Source organism: Hippocampus zosterae, chromosome 9, assembly GCF_025434085.1.
Source record: "Hippocampus zosterae strain Florida chromosome 9, ASM2543408v3, whole genome shotgun sequence".
In the NCBI taxonomy this organism is placed as follows: Eukaryota; Metazoa; Chordata; class Actinopteri; order Syngnathiformes; family Syngnathidae; genus Hippocampus; species Hippocampus zosterae.
The window spans coordinates 4,582,527-4,606,789 of NC_067459.1; the positions used below are offsets into that span (position 1 = coordinate 4,582,527).

General features: G+C 42.1%; 1 protein-coding gene across 2 annotated transcripts in view; it reads right to left on the reverse strand.

The window, feature by feature from the left end:
• LOC127607030 (receptor-type tyrosine-protein phosphatase gamma-like) overlaps positions 1-24,263 on the reverse strand; it is a 399,557-nt gene that overhangs the window by 298,895 nt on the left and 76,399 nt on the right. For both annotated transcript variants that reach the window (XM_052075037.1, XM_052075036.1), the window contains exon 2: positions 22,484-22,600. In XM_052075037.1, the coding sequence (XP_051930997.1) occupies positions 22,484-22,600 (117 nt within the window). The remainder of the gene's footprint in view (positions 1-22,483; positions 22,601-24,263) is intronic.

Sequence of the window (24,263 nt, forward strand, 5' to 3'; positions counted from 1 at the left end):
GCTCCATGATCGGGCCGAAGGGAAAGTTGATGAAGTGCAAGACACATCTGCATGCACGCACAGTACCTCTCATGTATCAATGTGTGTGGTGCTGGCAAATTATCAGGGGATTGTGAATAAAGAATGTCCCTGCAGCACACTGTCACTTGCTCTAAATAAAACACAATTTGTTCTACAAATACTTTCTGCAAACCTCTACCTCCACTGAAACAAAAAAGGGGTGTTGAATTCACTTAATTTTATTTTATCCAGTGGTTCCACAAAATAAAATCATCTGGAGCATGATACATTTTAAACTGTAAATCTATTAAACAAAAAACAAACAAACATCTAAAATAGATGATTCTATATTGTGCAGACACTTAACAACATAAAATTGAGTTAATCCAACATGCGTTTTTTTTTTCAGTGTAGCTGGACTGCAGTCAAGCTGACTGGTTCATCGACCTTACTATAGTGCACAAAAATATATATATATATATATATCCAGGATATATATACTGGATAGCTCAGTTGGTAAGGCATCGGTTTGGGATACGGGAGATGGTGGTTCGAATCCCGCTTGGGGCAAAAAATGAGCACATAACACCATCCAGTGTGGGTCCTTGGGCAAGATCCTTCACGCTAATGCCTACCTCATACAATGATGAGAGACAATAAAATGAATGACATGCCGGCTCAGACGTCGCCCGGCCAAACAAGGTCTGCGTCAGGTGCTGGGGAACCAGAGCACCTTGATGAAAAATGGGCTACTGGAACAAAGCGGAGATGGACGAGATGCGATAACATGGCTCTGTTGGAATGCTACTACTCAAGCAACCCTAGTCAGAGGGGTTACATGCAAAGAATGTGGGCTGAATGGTTACTTTGAAACCCACAGTCACGGTTGACCACGAAACAACTAGTAACTCAGTGTTCCAACATCCACAAACGGCAACTGCTGTCACAATTTGAGATTGATGAGGTACAACGCAGGTTCCATGGTGAAGGGCCCCAGGCTGCCAGACCAGAGGAGGTGGTCATACCAGAGATTGCGAGGCAGGCCCCAATGAATGCAGATGATGAGATTGGGAGGCCAGCACCAATGAATGAAATGCTGAGCGAGGCAGCAACTGACCTGAAAGACCTGAAAGCTAAGATCATGGCGAGGATGAAACCTGGTTGATTACAACGGCTATGTGAAGTACCACCTGAAAGTCTCATGGAAAGTGTGAATGCAGCACTGAGGGCAATCCCTACCGTAACGATCACAGAAACCAATGAGCTGATATATGCTTCAGCATCAGTGATCCTTGAGATGCTTGGCTATAAGAGCAACCATGGAAGCCATGAGATACGTTACCCACCATGGAAAAGACGGTTGGAGGCTAAGATCAAGGCAGCCCGGAAAGATGTGAGTCAATTGACGGAGGCCCAGAGAGGTGTGATGAAAAGGCCGATACCCGAGAAGTACATCCAGATGACCATACCTGAAGCACTCGAGACTGCCAAACAAAGGCTCCAAGCCTTGTCCAGCCGCCTAAAGCGGTACACGAAAGAGAATGAGGCCAGACGAATAAACAGGCTGTTCGCAACACAACCTGTGAAAGTGTACGCTCAGTGGCAGGGTCCTAACAACAGAGCTGACCCACCAAGACTGGAAACTGAAAGGTACTGGAAAGACATATGGGAGAAGGAAGTTGCACATAACAGCAGTACACAATGGCTGGTGACCCTGAGAGAGGAGCACAGCAACCTCCCTGAACAGGACCCAGTTACCATAACAGTGGCAGACATACAGCAAAGAGTCTCAGCTATCAGAATCAGAATCAGAATCATCTTTATTGGCCAAGTATGTAGAACACACAAGGAATTTTTCTCCGCTATAACACGCTGCACTAGTATCATCGTAAACAACAAAATCATTGAACCTTAAATGAATCATTTTAGAGTAACCAGTAGTTTTGGAGTACCGTTTTGTGGTGCAAGAAGAGTGACTATGTCAGTGACTGTTTAAGGAGTTAACGGCTAGAGGGAAGAAGCTGTTTAAGTGTCTACTGGATTTGGTGCGCATGGATCTGTAGCGTCTGCCTGAGGGGAGTGGCTGAAAAAGGTGGTGGGCAGGGTGCGGGGGATCCAGGAGGATTTTCCGTGCCCTTGTCTTGATTCTTGCAGTGTGCAAGTCCTCAAGAGTGGGTAGGGTGGTGCCAACGATTTTTTCTGCCGTCCTATATGAAGAACTGGACAGCACCAGGCCCGGACATTGTCCACACCTACTGGATAAAGAAACTCACAGCACTCCATGAGCGCCTAGCAGCACGAATGAACCAGCTCCTGAGGGATGGGACTCACCCAGGATGGCTAACCGAAGGGTGCGGTCCCATCCAACTATCGGCCAATAACCCGTCTCTCCACAACATGGAAGATCATGTCAGGCATCATTGCGGCTAAGATAAGTGGACACATGGATCAATACATGAGCGAAGCACAGAAGGGCATTGGTAGAGATACCAGAGGAGCCAAAAATCAGCTCCTGGTTGACAGAACAGTCGCACAAGACTGCAGGTCCCGACGTACCAACCTGTGCACAGCCTGGATTGATTACAAGAAAGCCTATGACTCGATGCCACATACATGGATCACTGAATGCTTGGAGTTGTATAAGGTGAACAGGACCCTAAGAGCCTTCGTTGCAAACTCGATGAGGATGTGGAAAACCACACTTGAAGCCAATGGCAAGCCACTTACCCAAGTGTCCATCAAATGTGGCATATACCAAGGTGATACACTCTCCCCACTGCTGTTCTGCATAGAACAGAACCCCCAAAGCCAGCACATGTCCAAAGGCCGGCCCGCGGGCCAAATCCGGCCCGCGGTCGAATTTCATCCGGCCCTCGCCCCCTGTCATAAAATCTGTGCCGTCTGGCCCGCAGGTTGGGCGCAATGGAACACATGTTGCATTGACTGAGGTCTCGTAGACTGAGTGATGTTTCATAGAGTACTGCTTCCCTCTAGTGGCTAAATGAGTAATAGCATTCACTAAATGAGTAATCGCATTTAGACACTAGGGGGCATCACTCACGAGTTAACAAGATATCACTCCGTGTTTATATTGACCGATATGTCATATTTCAAATGATCCTTGCAGTTGTGGATATGTGTATTGCTTGTTCATTTCCCTGTTGTTCGAGTCAAAGGTTTTGTGACTATTGAAAAGTCATGGTGATAAATTTTATGTTTCAAATCAATCAATTTGCACTCAGGAGACTTCTGTTTAAGAAAAAGTCAAGTGAATAAGCAGTTGCATGTGATATACCTGTTTCAAATGAACCAAAAGAAATTCTTAAGATTGTTGAAATTAAAATAAAAATGGAAATGTGAAACAGACTGGCTTACTAAAATTTGTTGAACAATATTGTTGTTCAATGTAAAGAATGTCAGCCAAGGTCGGCCCCCGACATTTTACCACATAAAATCTGGCCCCCTTGGCAAAAAGTTTGGACACCCCTGCCCTAAGCCAGGTAATCACCAAGACAGGCTATGGATACCGCCTCAGAAATGGAGCTACAATCAGTCACCTCCTCTACATGGATGACATAAAGCTGTATGCTAAGAGCGAAAGGGACATAGACTCCCTGATCCACACGACCAGGATCTACAGCAGCGACATCGGGATGTCATTCGGACATGAGAAATGTAGTCGGATGGTGACTAATAGAGGAAAGGTAGTCCACACTGAAGGGCTCTCACTCCCTGAAGGAACAATAGCAGCCATTGAGGACAGTTACAAGTACCTCGGAATACCACAAGCCAATGACAACCTCGAACTGGCCACAAGGAAAGCGGCTACGGCCAAATACCTCCAGCGAGTGAGGCAAGTCCTAAGAAGCCAGCTCAATGGCAAGAATAAGACCCGGGCAATAAACAGCTATGCCCTGCCAGTGATCAGATACCCTGCAGGAATAATAAGGTGGCCAAAGGAAGAGATTCAGACCACAGACGTTAAGACCCGAAAGCTCCTAACCATGCATGGAGGGTTCCATCCCAAATCCAGCACCCTGAGACTGTACGCAACCCGAAAGGAAGGAGGCCGAGGACTAGTGAGTGTGAGAGCCACTGTCCAGGATGAAACATCCAAGCTCCATGAATACATCAAGGAGAAGGCTCCAACGGATGACGTACTCAGAGAATGTCTCAGACAATGGGGAACAGTAGATGAGGCGCTGGAAGAGGGACCATCATGGGAGGACAAGCCCCTACACGGGATGTACCACCGGACAATAACTGAAGTGGCCGATCTCAAGAAGTCCTATCAGTGGCTAGAGAGGGCTGGCCTGAAGGACAGCACAGAGGCACTCATCCTGGCTGCTCAGGAGCAGGCCCTGAGCACCAGAGCCATCGAGGCCCAGATATACCACACCAGACAAGACCCAAGGTGTAGGTTGTGCAAAGAGGCACCTGCGGCGATCCAACACATAACTGCAGGGTGTAAGATGCTGGCAGGGAAAGCCTACATGGAACGCCATAACCAGGTGCCTGGCATAGTCTACCGAAACATCTGTGCGGAGTATGGACTGGAAACCCCAAGGTCAAAATGGGAAACACCTCCGAAGGTGGTGGAGAATGACAGAGCGAAGATCCTGTGGGACTTCCAGATCCAGACTGACAAGATGGTAATGGCGAACCAACCAGATATCGTGATCATAGATAAAGGGCAGAGGAAAGCCGTTGTAGTGGATGTAGCGGTCCCAAATGATGGAAACATCAGAAAGAAGGAACACGAGAAACTCGAGAAATATCAAGCGCTCAGAGAGGAGCTGGAGAGAGCCTGGAAGGTAAAGGTGACAGTCGTGCCTGTGGTGGTCGGAGCACTTGGGGCAGTGACCCCCAAACTAGATGAGTGGTTGCAACAGATCCCGGGAACAACATCGGACATCTCAGTCCAGAAATGTGCAATGCTGGGAACAGCAAGGATACTGCGCAGAACCCTCAAGCTTCCTGGCCTCTGGTAGAGGACCCGAGCTGAATGAGGGACGGACACCACCTGAGGGGTGAGATGAGGATTTATATATATATATATATATATATATATATATATATATATATATATATATATATATATATATATATATATACAACTTCACAATTATGTGAAGTGCTCCGGTGGCAGATGTGAGCAGAATGCATTTTCGTATTGTGTGCTGAGTGTGTTGACAGCTGCATTCAGAGTGCTGGGGAGCAGCAACAGAGGACAGGGAATGTGCGCATGCACACACACACACACACACACACAGACACACACACACACACACGGCGGCAGTTTTTAAACGCTCCTCAGTCCATTTTTGTTTTTTTTGTTTTTTGGTTTGATCAATTGTCCTCAGAGCTCAAGCAGTTCAAACAAATTATTTCAAACAGATATGCAGAAATGATGACTTCAATGATTGCTGCATTTTTGTTGAAACATCAGCAGCACAGTGAAAAGTGTTTAGTCTGCCTGCCTCTTTAGAATTTTTTTTGTTTCCCTGAATGGAAATTACATTTTCATATTGGTGTGTTATTGTTTTGAATTCACTGTAGACTACATGTTATATCTAAAGGGAGCAAGGGAGGGAGAAATGTCAGCGTGATGGACCTCTTAAACTATGCTGTGCCCCTGAGCAGAGTATAGGAGTGTTCTGTGCCAGAAAGCAGACTTCAGCAACACTTCAGCAGCTAGTTTCAATTTCTTATTTTGCGCTTGGGGTTCCGAACCAGTACACAAAACTAGAACCGTGGGTCTTCTGCTTGTAGTAGTTGTTGAATTGAGGTGAATAATTTGTAGATCAACTCTAGACTACAGTGCTACCGCTTGAGCATTGGTACAGCGAACTCGCCTGTTTAGAATGATTGTGCTCTTTCTGGAAGGCTTTAAAATGCCATCAAATTGCACCAAAGCTCTGACATATAGGAAAGTAATAATTGGTGTCAAATAAGTATTTCATAGTGATATACCTTGACTGTGTGAAAATCTAGTCTCTACAGCATGTGTATCTTTTTGCTCTAATGAGTGGGCATTTGTGGGCAATGTACTTTGTTCAATGTCATGTAAGTTTGTCATGTTTCTTTCTCGCTGTTTGTACGAATGGAAGAGTTTGGGTATTTGACTCTGTCTGCCTGCCCCTCACAAGCAGCTGTTGATGCTCTTGTAAGGCAATGTCTTTTCATTCTGAGGTTTCACCAGTGCATTGCCCAGCTTTGACCAAAAAGTCCTCCTTCCCTATGTTGATACCAAATCGGCAGGTTTGCTTGGCATCTACCGTAGAAATAGACATTTCCTTATACTATTTTATTTACCTTATTTTCTGTCAAATTATGACTGTATATGTTTTATGTTCAATAAACAAACCAAACCAAAACCAAAATCAGCAGGTTTGCTTGGCATCTATTGTAGACATGGACAGTGTCAACAAAATGCAACTATGCACTCAGTGACAGACGTGAGAGCCTGGATCTCATCTTATTTTTCCATCTTTGAAAAAGATCCTGTCTGGTGGTGGTTGAGAGACAACAGGAGGGTCAAAACTTTCATGCACCAAATCAGAATGCCTCAAAATCAGAGTTCTTCTCCACACAATCCTCTGTCTTTGACACATTCTCACTTATAGCACTTTCACTGGCCAAGAGCTGCTCCAAAACCTCATGGACAGTCAACCTCTTCACAGAGAACATTTTCAAGTGAGAGAGCATGCAGATTGCAGTATACGCGGGATGATTTGGGTGGAGGGCTGTTGTGCATCCCTCCATTTGTTTGCTCCTCCCTTATTTTGCATGAACTACCAAAAGTATCAAGTGGCAGGTGTGGGGATGTTAGGTCACACACACACACACACACACACACACACACACACACACACACACACACACACACACACACACACACACACACACACACACACACACACACACTTAACAGGTTCTCCCCGTGCCTACATAGGTTTTCTCCGAGTACCCAAGTTTCCTCCCACATTCAAAAAACCTGCATGCCAGGCTGAACACTCTAAATTGTGAGCGCATATGTTTTGTTCGTCGATGTGTGCCGTGCGATTGGCTAGCAGCCAGTTAGTTCAGGGTGTCCCCCGCCTTCTGCCCGAAGATGGCTGGGATAGGCTCCAGCACCCCCCGCGACCATTGTGAGAATAAAGTGGATTGGAAAACGGATGGCGGGATGGTGAAAAAGCAAAACCCAAGAGGAACCCAGGTGGTACCATATAACCTTTTGGCAGCAAATGAAGAACAACAGCTCATTCATTTAGAAATAAAATACATTTATAATCAATTTACACAAAAGTGATAAGCTAATTTCCAGGGCAGTTGTAGTCAAGATGTTGAAAATACCCCCTCCCTGCCACATGACCGTTTTCATTCTGAGGGGGAAAAAAAAAACACAATGTAAATGTAGCCTGCTGTAAATCATTAAAGCAGTCCACCAATACACTCAAACCCTGGAGGCCATATCCCCAGATAACAGTGCGAGTGTGACTCTACTAGAGTTAGGTATTTCTGTTGTACTGTACCTCAGTAGCATTTTAAATGGAAAAACTAGTTTGTAGGTTTTTTTCCTGAAAAGGTCCATTTACAGGTGCCGCAGCAGTCACAAGCAATTAAAAGATCGGTACGTGTCGCTGAAATGTCTTCACCCTTTTTATTCTTATTTTCACTTTGTCTCATTGGTGTCATCCCCATGAAAATCTTTTCTCCCCACGTTCACACCTCGTGTTGCATTGTGCAATGGTGCCAAATAATTTATATGCAGAAAGGGAACGAAACAGAACAAGATATGGATGTTCCTTTTTACAATAAAGGGAAAAAGGGAGAACGAATAAAATTGCACAATTGCTTAATAGTTGTTGGAAGTGGAAGTGGTTATTCTCAAACAGTTGGTTCACTTAAGGAACATATATAAGGAATAAATCAGAAGTAAATTAAGACTGTGTACACAAGATACTTAAAATAAAATACACATATCCCTGCCACAAATGTGTCAACTCCTCTTGTGGTGAATATAATTGTTTAGTGCCGCACAGTGGTCACCTGGTTCTCAGGTCCGCCTCACAGTGCAGCAGTCATATCATGATTCGGTGTTGCTGTTGGAGTTTGCATGTCCCCCCCCCCCCCCCCCCCCCCATGCCTGTGTGGGTTTTCTCCAGTTACCTGTTACTGGGCTATGATGCTTGCGTAGTGTGTGTATCTGTGATTGTCAATTCACAACGTACTCCCCCTGTGGGGCCACCAGTCCGACAACCTAGCAATCAATTCAAGTAAAGGGGAAGAGCTTCGGGCAGCAGAGGGAAAACACCGGTTAGCATTGCTAAGCAACCGAATAGGAAGTATTTCGGTATTCCCGCTGGTATAAAAATATGTCCCAGCATGGCAATATTGATTTTTGGGTGATACCCGAAAGCCCCAGCTTTGCTTAGAATGAGAAAAAGGGCGAGATGAGCAGCAGCTAATGACACGGAATGGGTTCATTTGATTTATATGGCAGGATCTGGGTGAGTTTAGGCTCCATGGACTCCAGGTCAACTTGAGAACCTATTGGACAGATTTGCCCCAAGTATCAGAAGTTATCCTCCACCAGGTGTTGAATTGTTCACAAGCAAACACTTATAGTAACAAAACAAGTGTTTTTTCTCGATTTTGAGACACCTAACATTTTGATTCGGGCTTACCAGACATGGCTGTGGCAACACCCATCTCCGCTGTACAGTGCTGCCACCGTTGCACAGCAGCAGCACGTGCACAATAAATGCGTTGTCCAGAGCTCGCTGCCGTGTGCAAAGTGCAGTTTTATTTTTTAGCACATTTCATACACAAAGTAAAGACACAGCACCTTGAAGCATTTACAAACTCGACGGTTAAAAACATTCAGCAGCGAAGCAGAGAAAACCAAAGTAGGTTCCAAGAATTATTGATTGAAACCAATTAAAAGAAATCTTAAAAGCTTCTCAAGGAACTACAATGAAAACTGTTTCGAAGAAAGCTTTAATCTGGATTTCAAAGCATTTACACTCGAGGCTGTCTTCACTTCGTTGGCAGGTCATCCATTTGTATGCAGCTTAACATGTTTACTTTGAAATCTGGCCTCCACTCATTGACCCAGGTCAATGTAGTGTGAAACTACTACATTTGAAAGTATGTATTGTAAGTATTGGGTGAAATAAACCTGACTCTCGTTTTGATGAGGAAGATGAATATTGGTCCTCTCAGTCATCAATAGACACATTGGTGCTCAAGGCCTTCTTCAAAGATGTTGAAATATGATGGCAGTGAGGGCAAACCATTGATACATTCACCCACAGATTTTAGAGGTTTGATCCTGTATTAGACACGCAGCTCCTGACACAATCACAGAGAGTACTCATATAATGCATCACCCCATATAACTTTCACGGATGTTTCAGGTGACTGCTGGCATTCTTTTAATCAATATACGCACACACTAATACAAGGACATTCGTGTGCCAAAGTAAGAATGATACAAGGCCCATTAAAATAACAGCTGTCTTTGTCCTCAGTGTCCTTGGATTGTGAAGTTCATCACCAGATGAAACAGAAAACGACAATTCCAGACAAGCCCAACTCGTAATTCGATGGGTGATGTTTTTGTAACCTTATTGTTACTCGGCATTATTTTTTTTGTACCCATTACTAAAAGCAATAGCTTGTTATATTGCTCTTTTGAGTATTTTATCCACCCAAAAAATTGTAATTGGTAATGATCATGCATCATTGCCATTGTTGCGAGTTCAATAAGAGCGATGACTTTCAGGGCAAGGGCACTTTTATGGGAAAGAGCCCATACCCCGCTGCCTCTTTAGAAAACATTGTTGTCAACGTGAACATTTTCCAAAGAGACATTGTCAAAGCAAACTGGAACCGTTCAACCAGAATGTAGTGAAATTTGGTGGAAATAGCTTTTTTTTTTGGGCTGTGTGTGTAAATGTCCCTCAAAATACATACTGTAAAATACATGCATACATTCATACATACATACATTCATAAATACAATAATATTAAAGAATAGATTAAATGGGAATTTTGAAAATATTGTTTGACGATTACATTATATTTTGTGGACTGAGCCAATGCATTGTTTTAACCGGATAAAACTTATTTATTGAAATCGCCTTCTGTCGCCGATAGCCTCTCGGCGAGAGGCACTCGCCGAGTGCCTCTCAGATTATTGACATGTGTTGTACCATTCTAATCCGAATACATTTCAAGGTAACTCTTAGTTACTTCTTATTCACATTTAATTACAGATGAAATGTCGAATTTGCCAAGTCGAATTGTCATACACCAACAGAAGCACCTCCACCATGCTGAGGCATTATCGGGCCAAGCATGAGAATGAAGTTCGTGATACACCCAGTATTACGCCAGGTATACAAACGTTCACTCATCTTTTCACGGTTGCTATGTTGATGATTTAATTGACAATCAGTAATTATTATTGGTTGACTCTCCACTCCATGTTTGACAATCAAGGTTCCAGGAAGCAGCTGTACTGGAAGGACCAACACTTCTTTCCCAAACCTCTCCCACCTCGCAAAGGAGTTCCTTTGTACGCCAGCCTCATCCGTCCCATGTGAGCGTGTGTTCTCCACAGCAGGAGAAATCGCTTGTAAAAGACGCAACAGACTGAAGTTTAAAACATTGGAGCATCTTATTTTTCTCAATAAAAATTTGTGAAATAAAATCCCACAAGCATCCTCATTCAAATGATCTTCACATTATTTGAACACATTGAATGTTGCAAAATGAATGCATGGATGTGAATGATATTGTATACACTTTATCATCAAATCGATGAATGAACTTATGAAAATGTTTTGGAACAGTTGTAGATGCAAAACCGTGCTGGCAGCTACATAATAGATAAAAGAAAAATATCCCAAACCATAGGGATCCTCCCAAAAACAAAGGATGTGCTGAATAAGAGATCCTTGTACACCTTATACTTTTATTACTTCCATATTTGACCTATTGTGTGGGAATATGGGGAAATGCCAGTAAAACTGTTTTAAAACTACAATACAAAGCAATCGGAACAATCACTGGCTCCAAATGGACGGAACCCACAAATCCACTGTTTATCAAATTAAACAATGAAATCTCATGAACTGATTGACTTCAAAATCGTCCAATTAATGTACAAAGCACACAATAATAACCTTTGCCAAAAGATCCAGAAGCTTTTTAGAATTCGAGAAAGTTGTCATAATTTAGGCGGTATTAATCTATACAAAAAAATCCAAAACACGAACGAACATCACACAAAGGAGTGTATCTGTAATAGGTGTAAATCTGTGGAATGATTCTGAAACGGACCAGTAAAATGAGGAACTCCCTTGCTGAGATTAAAAATGAATTCGAGAGTAGTACAAGACAACTACACAAATCAGAATTAAGCTGATAAATTTGATACACTCATGAAATATAGCAATACATCAGAAATACATTGATGAGATTATTTAATATATTAATGAAATGTAGCATCCATTATGAATATGAGAAAATCGACATATACATGTGCTCTAAAGAGTATGTACTGTATATACAAACCTAATGTTGTAAAAATGTATTAGTACAGCATACATAAGGGTAAAAGCATTTGTTGATATTTAGACTTTCTTTCCTATTTAGAAAAATGATCAATTCATATATAAGAAGGGGTAGGACTCGGGGTAGGTTTTTTACTTCTTTCTACTCCTTTGAACACATATTTGTGATGATGACTATTTTCTTTTCCTTTTTTTATATCTTACCTTCACTTTTTGCCAATTTATTACCGAATTGTATATTTTATATGTTCAATATACAAAAAAAATTATCAGTCAGTTCAGTCTGTTAAGTGGGTTGGATGCAGGGATCTTGAAGGTCCAGCAGGTGGCAGTGGTCAGTGACACAGTATCAACACAGTATCAACACAGTGTGTCAGTGTGTCGACACGCCTCATGAGGCCTCATAGACCCATCACTAGTGCAAGGGCTTTTTGTTATTCTTTTATGTGCCCTCTGGTCCTTGTTTTGACCAGCTATTTATGTTCCCTCTTTCATCGGTTCGATTTTTTTTTTTTTGCATTAAAGTATATTTTTCTACGGAGACCTTGTTTACGTCCACGCTTTAGGATCCTAACTAACCTCGGCTTGTCCGAGACGTAACAGCGGGAGGGCGGCTTTCTACCGATGAGTGAACACTGGTGGTATGCTTCATGAGCTTCAGCGACTCCAATTTCCACGAGTATTAAAATATTCAGACTAGCGGTACCTCGAGACTGGCAGCGAGAAACATGGGCGGCGGTGCAAAATGGAATTCCATCTTCACACCAATGTGTTGTTTCTCAGAATGTATGGACAACAACCGTGAAACAAACCCTGTGGCATTTGTGTCACTTTGCAACACATTTTGTGTTGCTACATTGACATAACACATCGTAATTAGCATATTGGTGAGTTGTATCGTGAATCATTTGTTGTCAATTGTTTGCGTCAACATGTCTTTACGTGAAACTGGTGCATGGGTGTGGGACTGCTGAACTGTGCTGAAAAAATATCACTGCCGTCATTGATTAACAGACTTCGACTCAATGTTCACCACCATTTAGTACGAAAAAAAAAATACATACACACAGAAGATGAGGCACTGGAAGAGGGACCATCATGGGAGGACAAGCCCCTTCCAGGATCTCTCCAGCTCCTCTCTGAGCCATTGGTGTGTATATATATATGTATATAGTGTGTGTGTGTGTGTGTGTGTGTGTGTGTGTGTGTGTGTATGTGTGTGTGTGTGTGTGTGTGTGTTTGTGTGTGTGTGTGTGCGTGTGTGTGTGTGCGTGTGTGTGTGTGTGGATGTATATATAATATTTGTTGCTCTTCTCCACAGTCTGTAGGTTTTCTTCTGCAGTCAACATAAATACTTCTGTCCACAGGGAAAGTTACCGGTAGTTGGCAATTATCAGAAGCACATTTTCAAGTGAGCCTTTCAGTTTCTCTTCACCAGCGCTACAGAAGAAGGCAGTGAAGGCAAGGAAACCGACCATGCATCAACACAACGCAGGAAATAGGCCTCAAATTAAAATCTCAAAGCCCTCAAAATCTCCCCTCCTGACATTGTGAAAGGCACACGGTGGTCTTGATGCACCATATTTTCACCATTATTTTTGATGCAGAGAGGGAGAGGAAGTGGGGGATCATGCCAGAACCATAAATAGCCGACCGTTACAAGCAGGTAAACGTGTAAATTTACTTCAAAGTGTGTCCTGAAAGAGAGAAATGATGACAGGATTCATTTTGATTCATAGGTAGATACGATGACATGCACACACACACACACACCACTGTAAACACAGTGCCAAGAGTTTGTAAAAAATGTTAAATTTAAACATGCAACACAATTGATTATTTGCAATTGTTTTGCTCTCTAAAATCACATTTTATTAGTGGTGGTATTTTATAGAACAAAAGGACCCTTGAGATGTTTGTGGTGTTTCAAGAGAAAAATATAAATGTATCAAATTCACTGTAAAATATATATATTTTCAAACAAAGCTCTCTGAGGATGGGTGGCGGGGGTTCCAAAGTCGTTTGACTTGTGTTCTTCTGTCAATTAGTAAAAAATGGAATACAGTATGTTTAAAAAAATAAAATAAAAGAGTTTTGAGCATAATTTGGTCGTCTCCATGTTTATGTAACTACCAAAGACTATATTCTGTGAGCCTTGGAAGATCAGTCAGAATGCTTTAAATACGGGATGTCTAACATACGGCCCGTGGGCCGGAACCGACCCCCAAGGAGCTTCGATCAGACCCGCTGGATAATTTAAAAGTGAAAAAATGCATAAAAGACACGGAATGAATATTTTTTATAAGGTGCAATTCATGGATTATCCTTTAGGGGACTCACTGTTTCGATCAGAGAAGAAGACAACAGCAGTCTCAGTCTGTCACTGAGACAGACCCAACACAGCAGACGGTATCAAGGACACGTGAATACTTTACAAACTAAGGAGAGTGCTATTCAATGTATAAAGAGAGTGCAGGGATTAGGCAGGGATTAAATTTCGATTTTTATATGCACATGTGTAAATGGTTTAAAAATTAATTTCTTTATAAATCTCATTTAATCTTTAAGTGAATTATATATGGCTGACAATGAAAGAGGTCGTTTCTTGATGTCAAACTGCCAGTTGTCCACCACCCGATATCTTTACGCTTTAGTCTCAGCAAATTCCGGGGAAAGCTACTGAATTATTTACTGCCATTTCCACAGGCGACACCCGAATGCTTTGTGGAGCTAACTCGCTGTCTGCAAACAGACTTCTGTCCACTGTTTTGAAACATTGTTAAAGTGGTTTCATTCCAAAACTGTCCATTCACCTCTTCATAAACTCCAATGAGGTGCATCTTCTGCGTGCAGTTCTGCCATCCTCTGGAAAAAAATGTATCCTGTTTCTGGTCTTGTTGCTAATTAGCACAACGTCATTTTGAGGAGCAAATAAAAACTGCTGAAACATGGCCACCATCAAAAGTACAGACACATTTAAAAATATGCATGAGTTTCTGGTTCTGGTTTCGTTAGAAGAAAGAAAATCAGCCTCGATACCTATACATTCCCACTTAGCACCAGTTGGGTATCACACACATGCATGCCTTATTTCAACATAAACGATACTTACAATTCAACACGCTGACCCGGAATAGCAGTCTTAGAAACGTTTTCAATCAAAGGGTTATGACTATTACACATTCAAAATTAATCCCCAAAGCCTACAAACTCATTTGCCTTTCAGAAACTTCGATAGCACATCTAAGTCCAAAGTGGGAAGAAAAAAAATGACTGAAAGAATCTCAACCCTGCAATTTACAATTTGGTACTCAGAACTATTAACATTTTTTTTTTCATTACTTCCAACACAAATGTCCATCTCAAACAAATATAACCAAATGAAAATGTTTAAAATGGGTTAAGTTTATTCAGTATGTTCACAGTTGGCCTCACAGTGCAGAGGTTCAGGGTTCGATTCCGGCCTTCCTGTGTGCACTTTGCATGTTCTCCCCATGCCTGCATGGGTTTTCTCTGGATAATCTGGTTTCCTCCCACATTCCAAAAGCACGCATGGCAGATAAATGGAACAATCTAAATTGTCCCTAGGTTTGAGTGTGGGCGTTGTTCATCTATGTGTGCCCTGCGACTGGCTGGCAACCACTTCAGGGTGTACCCTGCCTACTGCTGAAGACAGCTAAGATAGCCTCCAGCATGACTCACAGTGGATCAGCAAATGGATGGATGGATGGAGTGCCCTGCGATTGGCTGGCAACCGGTTCATGGAGTCCCCGCCTACTGCCCGAAGACACCTGGTATAGGCTCCAGCACCCCCGTGACCCGTGTGATGACAAAGCGGTTTGAAAAATCGACAGATGGATGGATGAAGTATACTCACAATGCTTTTCAGACACAAAGATGACTATCTTTAGTCCACTTGGACCAACGCATTCACTGTTTATGGAAATCATTAGTGCAAGACTATTGTCTGTCCTGTGTTCCACAATCCCAATCTCATCAGTTCTCTGCTTGCTATGAGGCTTGACTTTGGTCAGCATTCAACATGTAAATACATATACTCCCGATTCGTGGTTAGGATGGAAAGGTGAAGGGAGACTCTCCTCCTTGCATGCAGGCATTGCTATGCTAGTTCGCTGGTGAATTGCACTGCAAAGAATTGGTTTTGACTGATGACTTCTACAGCAGTGTTGTTGCAAGTGGTTCAAGATTTCCTGAAGTCAACAACGATCTCCTTTGCCTTTTAGACCTTGATGATCAGCTTGTTTACATTGTACCACAACAGATATATCTTCCGCGTACTTCAGGAAGTGGTTGGGTTAACAATCATGGGTCATTAGGTTGAACAACAAGGAGGAAAGGCTAAATCTTACCGGGGAGCCTGGGTTCAGAGTAAATTCAGTTATTTTTTTCCCCACATTTTCTTTATTATAATTGAGGTTTTTTTTTAAATGCCCAAGACACACTGGTGGAGGTCTTGTAATGGGTTCTTGCTGGAATTTTGGTGCAATCCCAAATTGTTTGACCTCACGGGCATTTAATTTCATTTTATTAGCAATCACGAGTAGAGCTTCATAGCTTTATTTATAGCAAGGCTGTTGCTATTGACATGGCATTAACCCTTTCGGAGACAGCGGTCACTACAGTGGACAGCTTATCATGTTATCAGTTTACAGGTTATCATTATTGGTGCATGAAAGGGTAAATGATTCGCCTCTATTTGACTTGAAATATTTTTCGTCAAGAGATATGGTTTCCACTGCCACATCTACTAGTCGCCTCGTTTTTGTATCTGTCATTTTACTTAGTGTTGTTCCGCCCTTGTGTTACAAGACACTTTTGTTGATTCCGTTTGTATTTTTCCTTCTTAACTTGTACATTTAAAAAATCTGTTATGAATGCTGCAGTTTTGCAGTTCCGTCTGGGGTAGCTAAGATTTGATTCTTTTTAGTTTAGGGGCATCTCTCCTCTGCAGTGGCTTCACCCATCAAGTTGTTTTCTTCTGTTAACCTTACTTAAGTCATTGATATTCTCATTGTAGTTTTTAACTTTGTCATTTGTGTATAGTTTCTCATATGTGGGTGTAACGTATGCTTAGAAATGTTCTGTTCATTTGCTCAACCTCTGTTGTCTGCTTAAGCCTTGCAATGAGTTTTTATCAGTTACAGTCTGTTGTTCATTCTGCAGGTATCACATCATCCCCAGAGAGTCTTTGATTTGTCAGCACTGTACCAGGCGTTCATCTGCCGCCCTGATCAGGCAGAGGGCAGAACAGTCATGAACCACTGAGGTCATGATTCGATTTCAGCGGACATCTGGAGGACACAAATACAAAAAAATATGAATAATAATAAAACATAGGAATTTTGACTTTTTTGAACAAGTCATAAAAAATGTATTGCTTATCGATAGCAGATGTGTTGCAATGCAAATGTAAATGGTTGTGAGTCAATGGAACACAGAAGTGTAGTAGCAGGCAATGTGGTATGCTGTCGTCTGAATGAGCATATGAGATCAGTATTTCAAAATGCAAATGCTGCATTCAAAGGTGCGGTTCTCAGATGACCACCAGAGATAGTGGTTTGGTGCTATTTTTTTCCCGACCCACCAATATGATGAACGTCAGCACGTCTGGGAAAAGGAGGGCCTGTGGGCCACAGTCTCTGCAGCCTCTTCAAAGTGAAAATAAAATGTAAAAGTTTTTTCGTACATGTGTGCATTCAGTGCAAACGAACAAGAGCAGTGACTTGACTTCAGTTGTGCCACCTTAAATATTTTGCCGCTGTATTCAGTGACTTCTCAGACCATTCTAACAACTATTAAAAAAAATAGCACTGATGCAAACTATAGTCCTGATTTTAGCACCAATCTTATTTGCTGCATTTTGAAGGGAAGTGAGAATTTTCCCCCCTAATGATTTGGGAGAGTGACTACGCTCACGTGCAGTCATTAATCGGATTAAGGTCAAAATTCCAATTTCTGAAACAGGAATAAATAACCTGTTTACATGTGCGAGTGGACAGGGTTACTCCTGCATTTAAATAACCCGATTAATATGGGGATGAACATGTGTCGTGATGCAAATAGACATCATTCAGGCTTCTGACTTTCTACAGTACCAACAATGAACCACATTATATTCATGTCACACACACACACACACACACGGCTGCCATTTTTGCCATAGAGACAGAGAAAGTAACAGAAAGTAACAGAAATCAATGTATTCAAGTTAGGCTCGCTTCGCTATGGTGAGAATGCCGCACATTTTTAGATTCAGATTCAGAAAACTTTATTTATCCCCGTGGGACAATTAGATACATATATTTCATATAACATAATTTATATATATATAAAAAAAAAATCCTCATCCCACCCCTCGGGTGGTGTCCGGCCCTCATTCAGCGCGGGTCCTCTACCAGAGGCCAGGAAGCTTGGGGGTTCTGCGCAGTATCCTTGCTGTTCCCAGCAGTGCACATTTCTGGACTGAGATGTCCGATGTTGTTCCCGGGATCTGTTGCAACCACTCATCTAGTTTGGGGGTCACTGCCCCGAGTGCTCCGACCACCACAGGCACGGCTGTCACCTTTACCTTCCAGGCTCTCTCCAGCTCCTCTCTGAGCCCTTGGTATTTCTCGAGTTTCTCATGTTCCTTCTTCCTGATGTTTCCATCACTTGGGACCGCTACATCCACTACAACGGCTTTCCTCTGCCCTTTATCTATGATGTATATGTATAAAGATATTTATATATGTATATATATTTATATATAAAGAATACATTTTATATAACATACGCAAGTACTTCCTGTACTACAAAGACCAAAATTCCTTGTGGATATAGGAAGACCATGTGGAGAACACAAACCAATGCCCTGTTTGAAGGAGATAACCCAATCGTGTTTACGTGACCCAATATTCAGGTTAAAAGGGGGTTACCCAAGAGTCTTATTTGAGTTTTTAAAAACCTGAATGAGAGCATATTCAGGTTTTTGTGGATGGTAAAGTGACCTTTAAAAACCCGAATCCTGCTAATAGTCAGGTTTTTAAAAGGGTTATTGACTGCATGTAAACATAGTCACTGTCAGCACACTTTGAAAATATGGGGAAAAAACATGGACACTGGAGAAATTCTTTTTTGTGAATGTTGATTACATAGTGATTTAATGTTATATAGGTCGGGATATGACATTTTGATGTGACTGATAATTTCTTTCATCAGTTTTTCCTTTTTAATTCACATAACAAGTAATACCAGGGCTTCACAAGTGGCAATAAAATGTACTGTTTGAGGAAAAAAAATGAACACATAAAAATGTATATTTAAAGCAATCAAGTTAGCATGTCGATGTGACCTTTGGCAACTGTTTGAGTTTTTCCACAAGGCAGCTTTGAAAAATGAATTGCCCACTTCTGAGAGATGATTTAGCACAGTTCTCTTGAAGAGCGGTCCGGAGCCAAATCTTTTTTGCACTACATACCGTTTTCAATTAATGAAGTCAATGCCACAGGGCAGCGCGACACAGATGACCATCCCGTAGCGGTGTGCCCGAGTTCGGCCAGAGAATAGAACTATAGCAATGGAGAGTTGCTGGTTCCTCTCTTTGGAAGGACCTCCAGCAGAATGTTAAGCAATCCCACCTCTCCACTTTTAAAACTCATCCTAAAAGAAAATATTCTTCCATGGCTTTTGACTCCTCCTGAGACTTGCATTGCCTGAGTGTTTTGATGTTATTTATTGATTGTTTTATCCATCTTTGTTTGCTTGTGTCTGATTGTACAGCGCTTTGTATGCAACGATGCTTATTTTTTAAGTGCTCAATAAAGAAAGTAAGAAATGCACACTCTCTTTGTTGTAGATGAGTGATGGGTGAATTTGTATGTTCTTACTGTGATCGGGCTAAATACAAAAGCAAAATAAATGCTATGCACTAAAAGCTCCTGCTGACAAATTCAAATATTTCCCTTCAGTAACACACCCGATTCAAATGATCAGGATCATTATCAGGCTTCTTTGGAGCCTGCTGTTGAAGAAGGGGTTTCTGAGATGGCAGTTTTGGAGCAAATAAAGAATGAAATAGGGAGCTCAGTAAACCCTCTTGGCTCAAGAATGCAGATAAAGAAATAATGAGAAGGGCAGGTGAGAGTGGCAGCATAAAAAAATGCCAGAGGGGGTAAGAGCAAAGCAACTATATTGACTTGACAGTAGCAAATACATGCTTTTTCTTTATGCTAAGTGGAGCATGATTTTAATCCTTCCACCTTGTACTCTGTGAAATCTCTTATCTCGAAGTGCTTCTCAAAAGTTGTTCAACCCCCTTTTGCCAGAATGTTGATGGTGTATGCTGCCATGGCGGCGAGGAAACAAGGTCATTCATACTCAACAAGGACATCTTTATCTTGCACAAGGTTATACCTCAGTTGTGTTTGTCTGTGGAGGAGCCAGTGGTTCAATCAGCAATCTTGTAATTTCACAATCGCTACTGTACTACCGAGAGATTGTGCGAGACCTTTCTTGTGACAGACAAAATGGCTGGTAGCTTCCCAGTCTGGTGGCCAAACTTGTCACTACTTTTCATTCATCAAAAAACATATTTCTGTTATTACCCTGTATAATATTCCGGCAAAGAGTAAAACATATCTACCCTATAAGCATTGGAACAGTTTATTCAATTTTTTGTTGTTGTTGTTGTTGTTGTTGTTGTTGTTGTGTTTTTTATTTTTATTATTTTAATGGGAGTCTGAAAATATCTGGGCTTTATATCAGACGATGAATAAAAGACACATTTTGTATCCAGATATTTACCTTTTGATTGCAGTAACGTTTCAGAATTTGTGTTTTCATATTTCTGTTATTACCCTGTATAATATTCCGGCAAAGAGTAAAACATATCTACCCTGTAAGCATTGGAACAGTTTATTCAATTTTTTGTTGTTGTTGTTGTTGTGTTTTTTATTTTTATTATTTTAATGGGAGTCTGAAAATATCTGGGCTTTATATGAGACGATGAATAAAAGACACATTTTGTATCCAGATATTTACCTTTTGATTGCAGTAACGTTTCAGAATTTGTGTTTGTATTTCCACTGTGGATGAAGCAAACACTCACGCTCATTTGCACACACGTCCACTGAAGTAGGGATGAAACATAACAATTCAACATTGAGAAAAAAAAGTGAACAAGTTAAATTATAAGGAAGACTCCACATCTCCACATCAGTTACCACTTCAATTATTGTATTTGACACTGGCACAAATTATTGGCATAATTAAACGAGAGGTAATTGATGCTATGGAAACAAAATGAACAAGTTTGACACTGATGCATTCAACTATATTTGTTTTTGACTAAAATCTTTTCAATATTACATATATAATGTTTTCATTTTTTTCCGTATGTTAGAATCCATTTTTTTGTCCACAGTGTTGTTTTGTTGCCTTTTTCAGTGTGCTCTGGGCCTCTTTCATCAATGCACCTGCCTCCCATACACACCTGCAAGTCTTCATCTTATCACCCACTTGCAGCATAATAGCCAGCCTGAACAGCCATCCGTTTCAAGTTCGTCAGCGATACTGTTAAGCTTCGAGAAGGCATGGAGGACCCCCAGGATTTTGTTGCTGCCTGTACCACTTGAGCCTGCAGCAAGGCATCCCATCAGGCTCCAGCTGGATTACTCCACCCCTTGCCAATCCCCAACAGAGCCTGGTCCCACATAGCACTATACTTTGTCACTAGGTTGACACCATTCCAAGGCAAACCCACTATTATGACTGTTGCAGACCGTTTTTCCAAGGCAGCTCATATTGTTTCCCTCACTAAACTACCCTCGGCTTTAGAAACAGCCAAACATTTAGTCGACCAGGTATTTCGGATGCATGGCCTCCCCTTCGACAAAGTTCATATCACGGGTTTAGAGGGCCTTTTGCAAATCAATTGGATCGGGGACCAGTCTGTCTTGTAGGTACCACCCTCAGTCCAATGGTCAGACGGAAAGGGCTAACCAGGTGTTGGAGACTTCCTTCCACTGCATGGCTGAGAAGGACCCCTCTACATGGGCATCCCATTTGGCATGGGTAGAATATGCATACGACAGCAATCTTTCCTGCCGTATTCGCTTCTGCCAAGCCGTAACGCTCAGCATTCCTGTACCTTTTAACGTGGTCATTTTGACTAACTTTCAGTCCCTGCCAGCTTGACTTGTCCTACTTCCTGGCAATAAAACCCTTCTGAGTTCATTGTGTCCGGGTGTGGGTACTGTGCTTCTCTCTAGCGATGCCTAACACGGTAGGCTTCTGTTGAAATTCAATTTTAAAATTAAAAATGATAATAGAAATGTGACAATCTGGTTAATTTCGCTCCATTCGTAACATCAAAACATAGTATGTGCCGATCGCCGGAAACCAAGCTCCCTACGTAATGAGTATGGAGACTTTCTTAGTTGTAACAGCATCGTTCTGAGAAGACATTGGGGTGTGTTGGAAAATCATTTATCCAAAAGTGTATTTCTGAGATCACCAATGCAAGAAAAGAGCACTTTGCACGCAATCAGACTAAAATTTTTTGTCGATCATCCAAAAGGTATTTGATGGGGCTGAGGGCCAGGGCTCTGTCTGGAATTATCTGGTTTATCCATAACTCCCTTTTCCCTCACAACTGGAAATGTTCACACTGTTTGGGTATTCTAAATCATTGAGATAACGATTATGTTGTCCACCAATGTGTATGGAACAATAACCACCATGTCAGCGTGCTTGTTTTACTCGAATTCAAAAAACAAACTAAACTGCCGCCATGGCCAGCCATTTTCCCAAACAACAGCAACTAGCCCGTGCCCGGAGGTGAGGCTTAAGGCAGTCTGCATCCATACCACACACACACACACACACACACACACACATACCTGAGTAGGCCCAGTAGGTGTCTTCAGTGGTAGCTCTCCGTAGTCGTGTCTCGCCGGCCATTGTTTGACGAAGGCCTTGGTCAGGGCTAAAGGACTCCGCTTGGTTGCCTGTCAGCGCTACAGGACAGAGGAACAACAGGGAAATGAAGGTTACCACAAACAGGGGAAAGAGCATCAGCAGCACTCTGCGGTCCTGGCGGAGTACCCACGGGGCCAGATAATATCCAACTGTGTTCTTAGATGAATTATCAGTCAGAACTAAGCACATTCAGAGTAAGGGGGAAAAAAGGTCGGCAACAATGAAAAAAAATGCTGTTGAACTGAACTGAAGTAAGAAAACAAAGCGTTAAGCCCCATACAAGGAAGGATCATGAACCCTCAAGAAGGATACCACCACAAGTTTATGCAATACAAGGCAAGACCAAGCAAGGAACAATGGGCAGGGAGAAAGGGCAAAGAAAATAAAACCATTGATTTTACTGGATTTACATCGTCCATTGGACCCGTTTTCTAGCATTTCATGATGTCAGAAGGCAATAAAATAAAACAGCAACTTGTCCTCACAACAGAAATGATGTGAGAAAAGTCTACTGTGACAAATGGTAGAAATATAATAATGATTGAATAAGAATTCGAAAAATGAAGAAATTGAAAATTTAGGCTTTATCTGATCATGATAATGTGAATCAATCAAAGGAGTTCTCCAGTGTCGATCTGGGAGTGCTCCGAAGTGATCTGTTCGGGAAAGGCGGGACATTCAGTCCAATGCGTCGAGGTGACTAGGTAATGTGCAAGTGCAGGCCTACCAAACTTTTGTGTTGCCAATCATGGCAACAGCTGAAAATGACATCACTGGCATGCTCTTTGTTTGACAAGGTGATGGTGTGGTGATGATTGCCACAGGTGTAATTGTGGCGTTGAGTGAGAGTTGTTATTTTTGCAGTATAAATATATGGATAAACAGAGTCTTAGTAATGTGACATTGATTTTTGAATCAAGCCCATCGCATGTTTCCTGAACCCCTGACCTCGGCGCTTTTTGTTTTCATTATTCTGCCCCCAAACATACTGTACCTTTGTGATTGGTACGCACGATCAGCGGTGCCACTCTGAGCAAATCAGCAGGCTAAGACAAGATGGATTCTCTGGGTTTTGCGAACTCATTAATAGCGTGATAATCCAGCTTGCAGGAAAGGTTACCACAAGCTTGGCACAGCTATCTTAGGTAGCTTTGTCCATTCTTCTTTACAGCACCTCTCAAGCACCATCAGTTTAGATGGGAGAATTTGTGCACAGCCATTTTCAAGTCTCTCCAGAAATGGTTGATCAAATTCAAGTCTGGGCTCCGGCAGGACCACTCCAGGGCATTCACAGAGTTGTCCTGAAGGCACCAATTCAAAACCTTTGCCCCAGTCTGAGGACCTGAGGACTCTGGAGCAGGTTTTCATCCTTAATGTCTCTGTGCATCACTCCATTCTTCTTTTGCCCAATCCCGATAGTCTCCCAGTTTCTACCGCTACAAAACATCCCCACTGCAGTATGCTACCACCACCACACATGACTGTTGGGATGGGATTGGTCAGGTGATGAATGGTGCCTGGTTTCCTCCAAACATTTAGCATTTATGCCAAATACTTCATTTTTTGTCTCATCAGACCAGATACCTTTCCTTCTTACTGTCTGAGAGTGCTTCAGGTGTCTTTTGACAAACTCCAGGCGGGCTGCCATGTGCTGTTTATGAAGGAGTGGCTTCTGTCTAGCCACTCTACCATCCGGGCTTG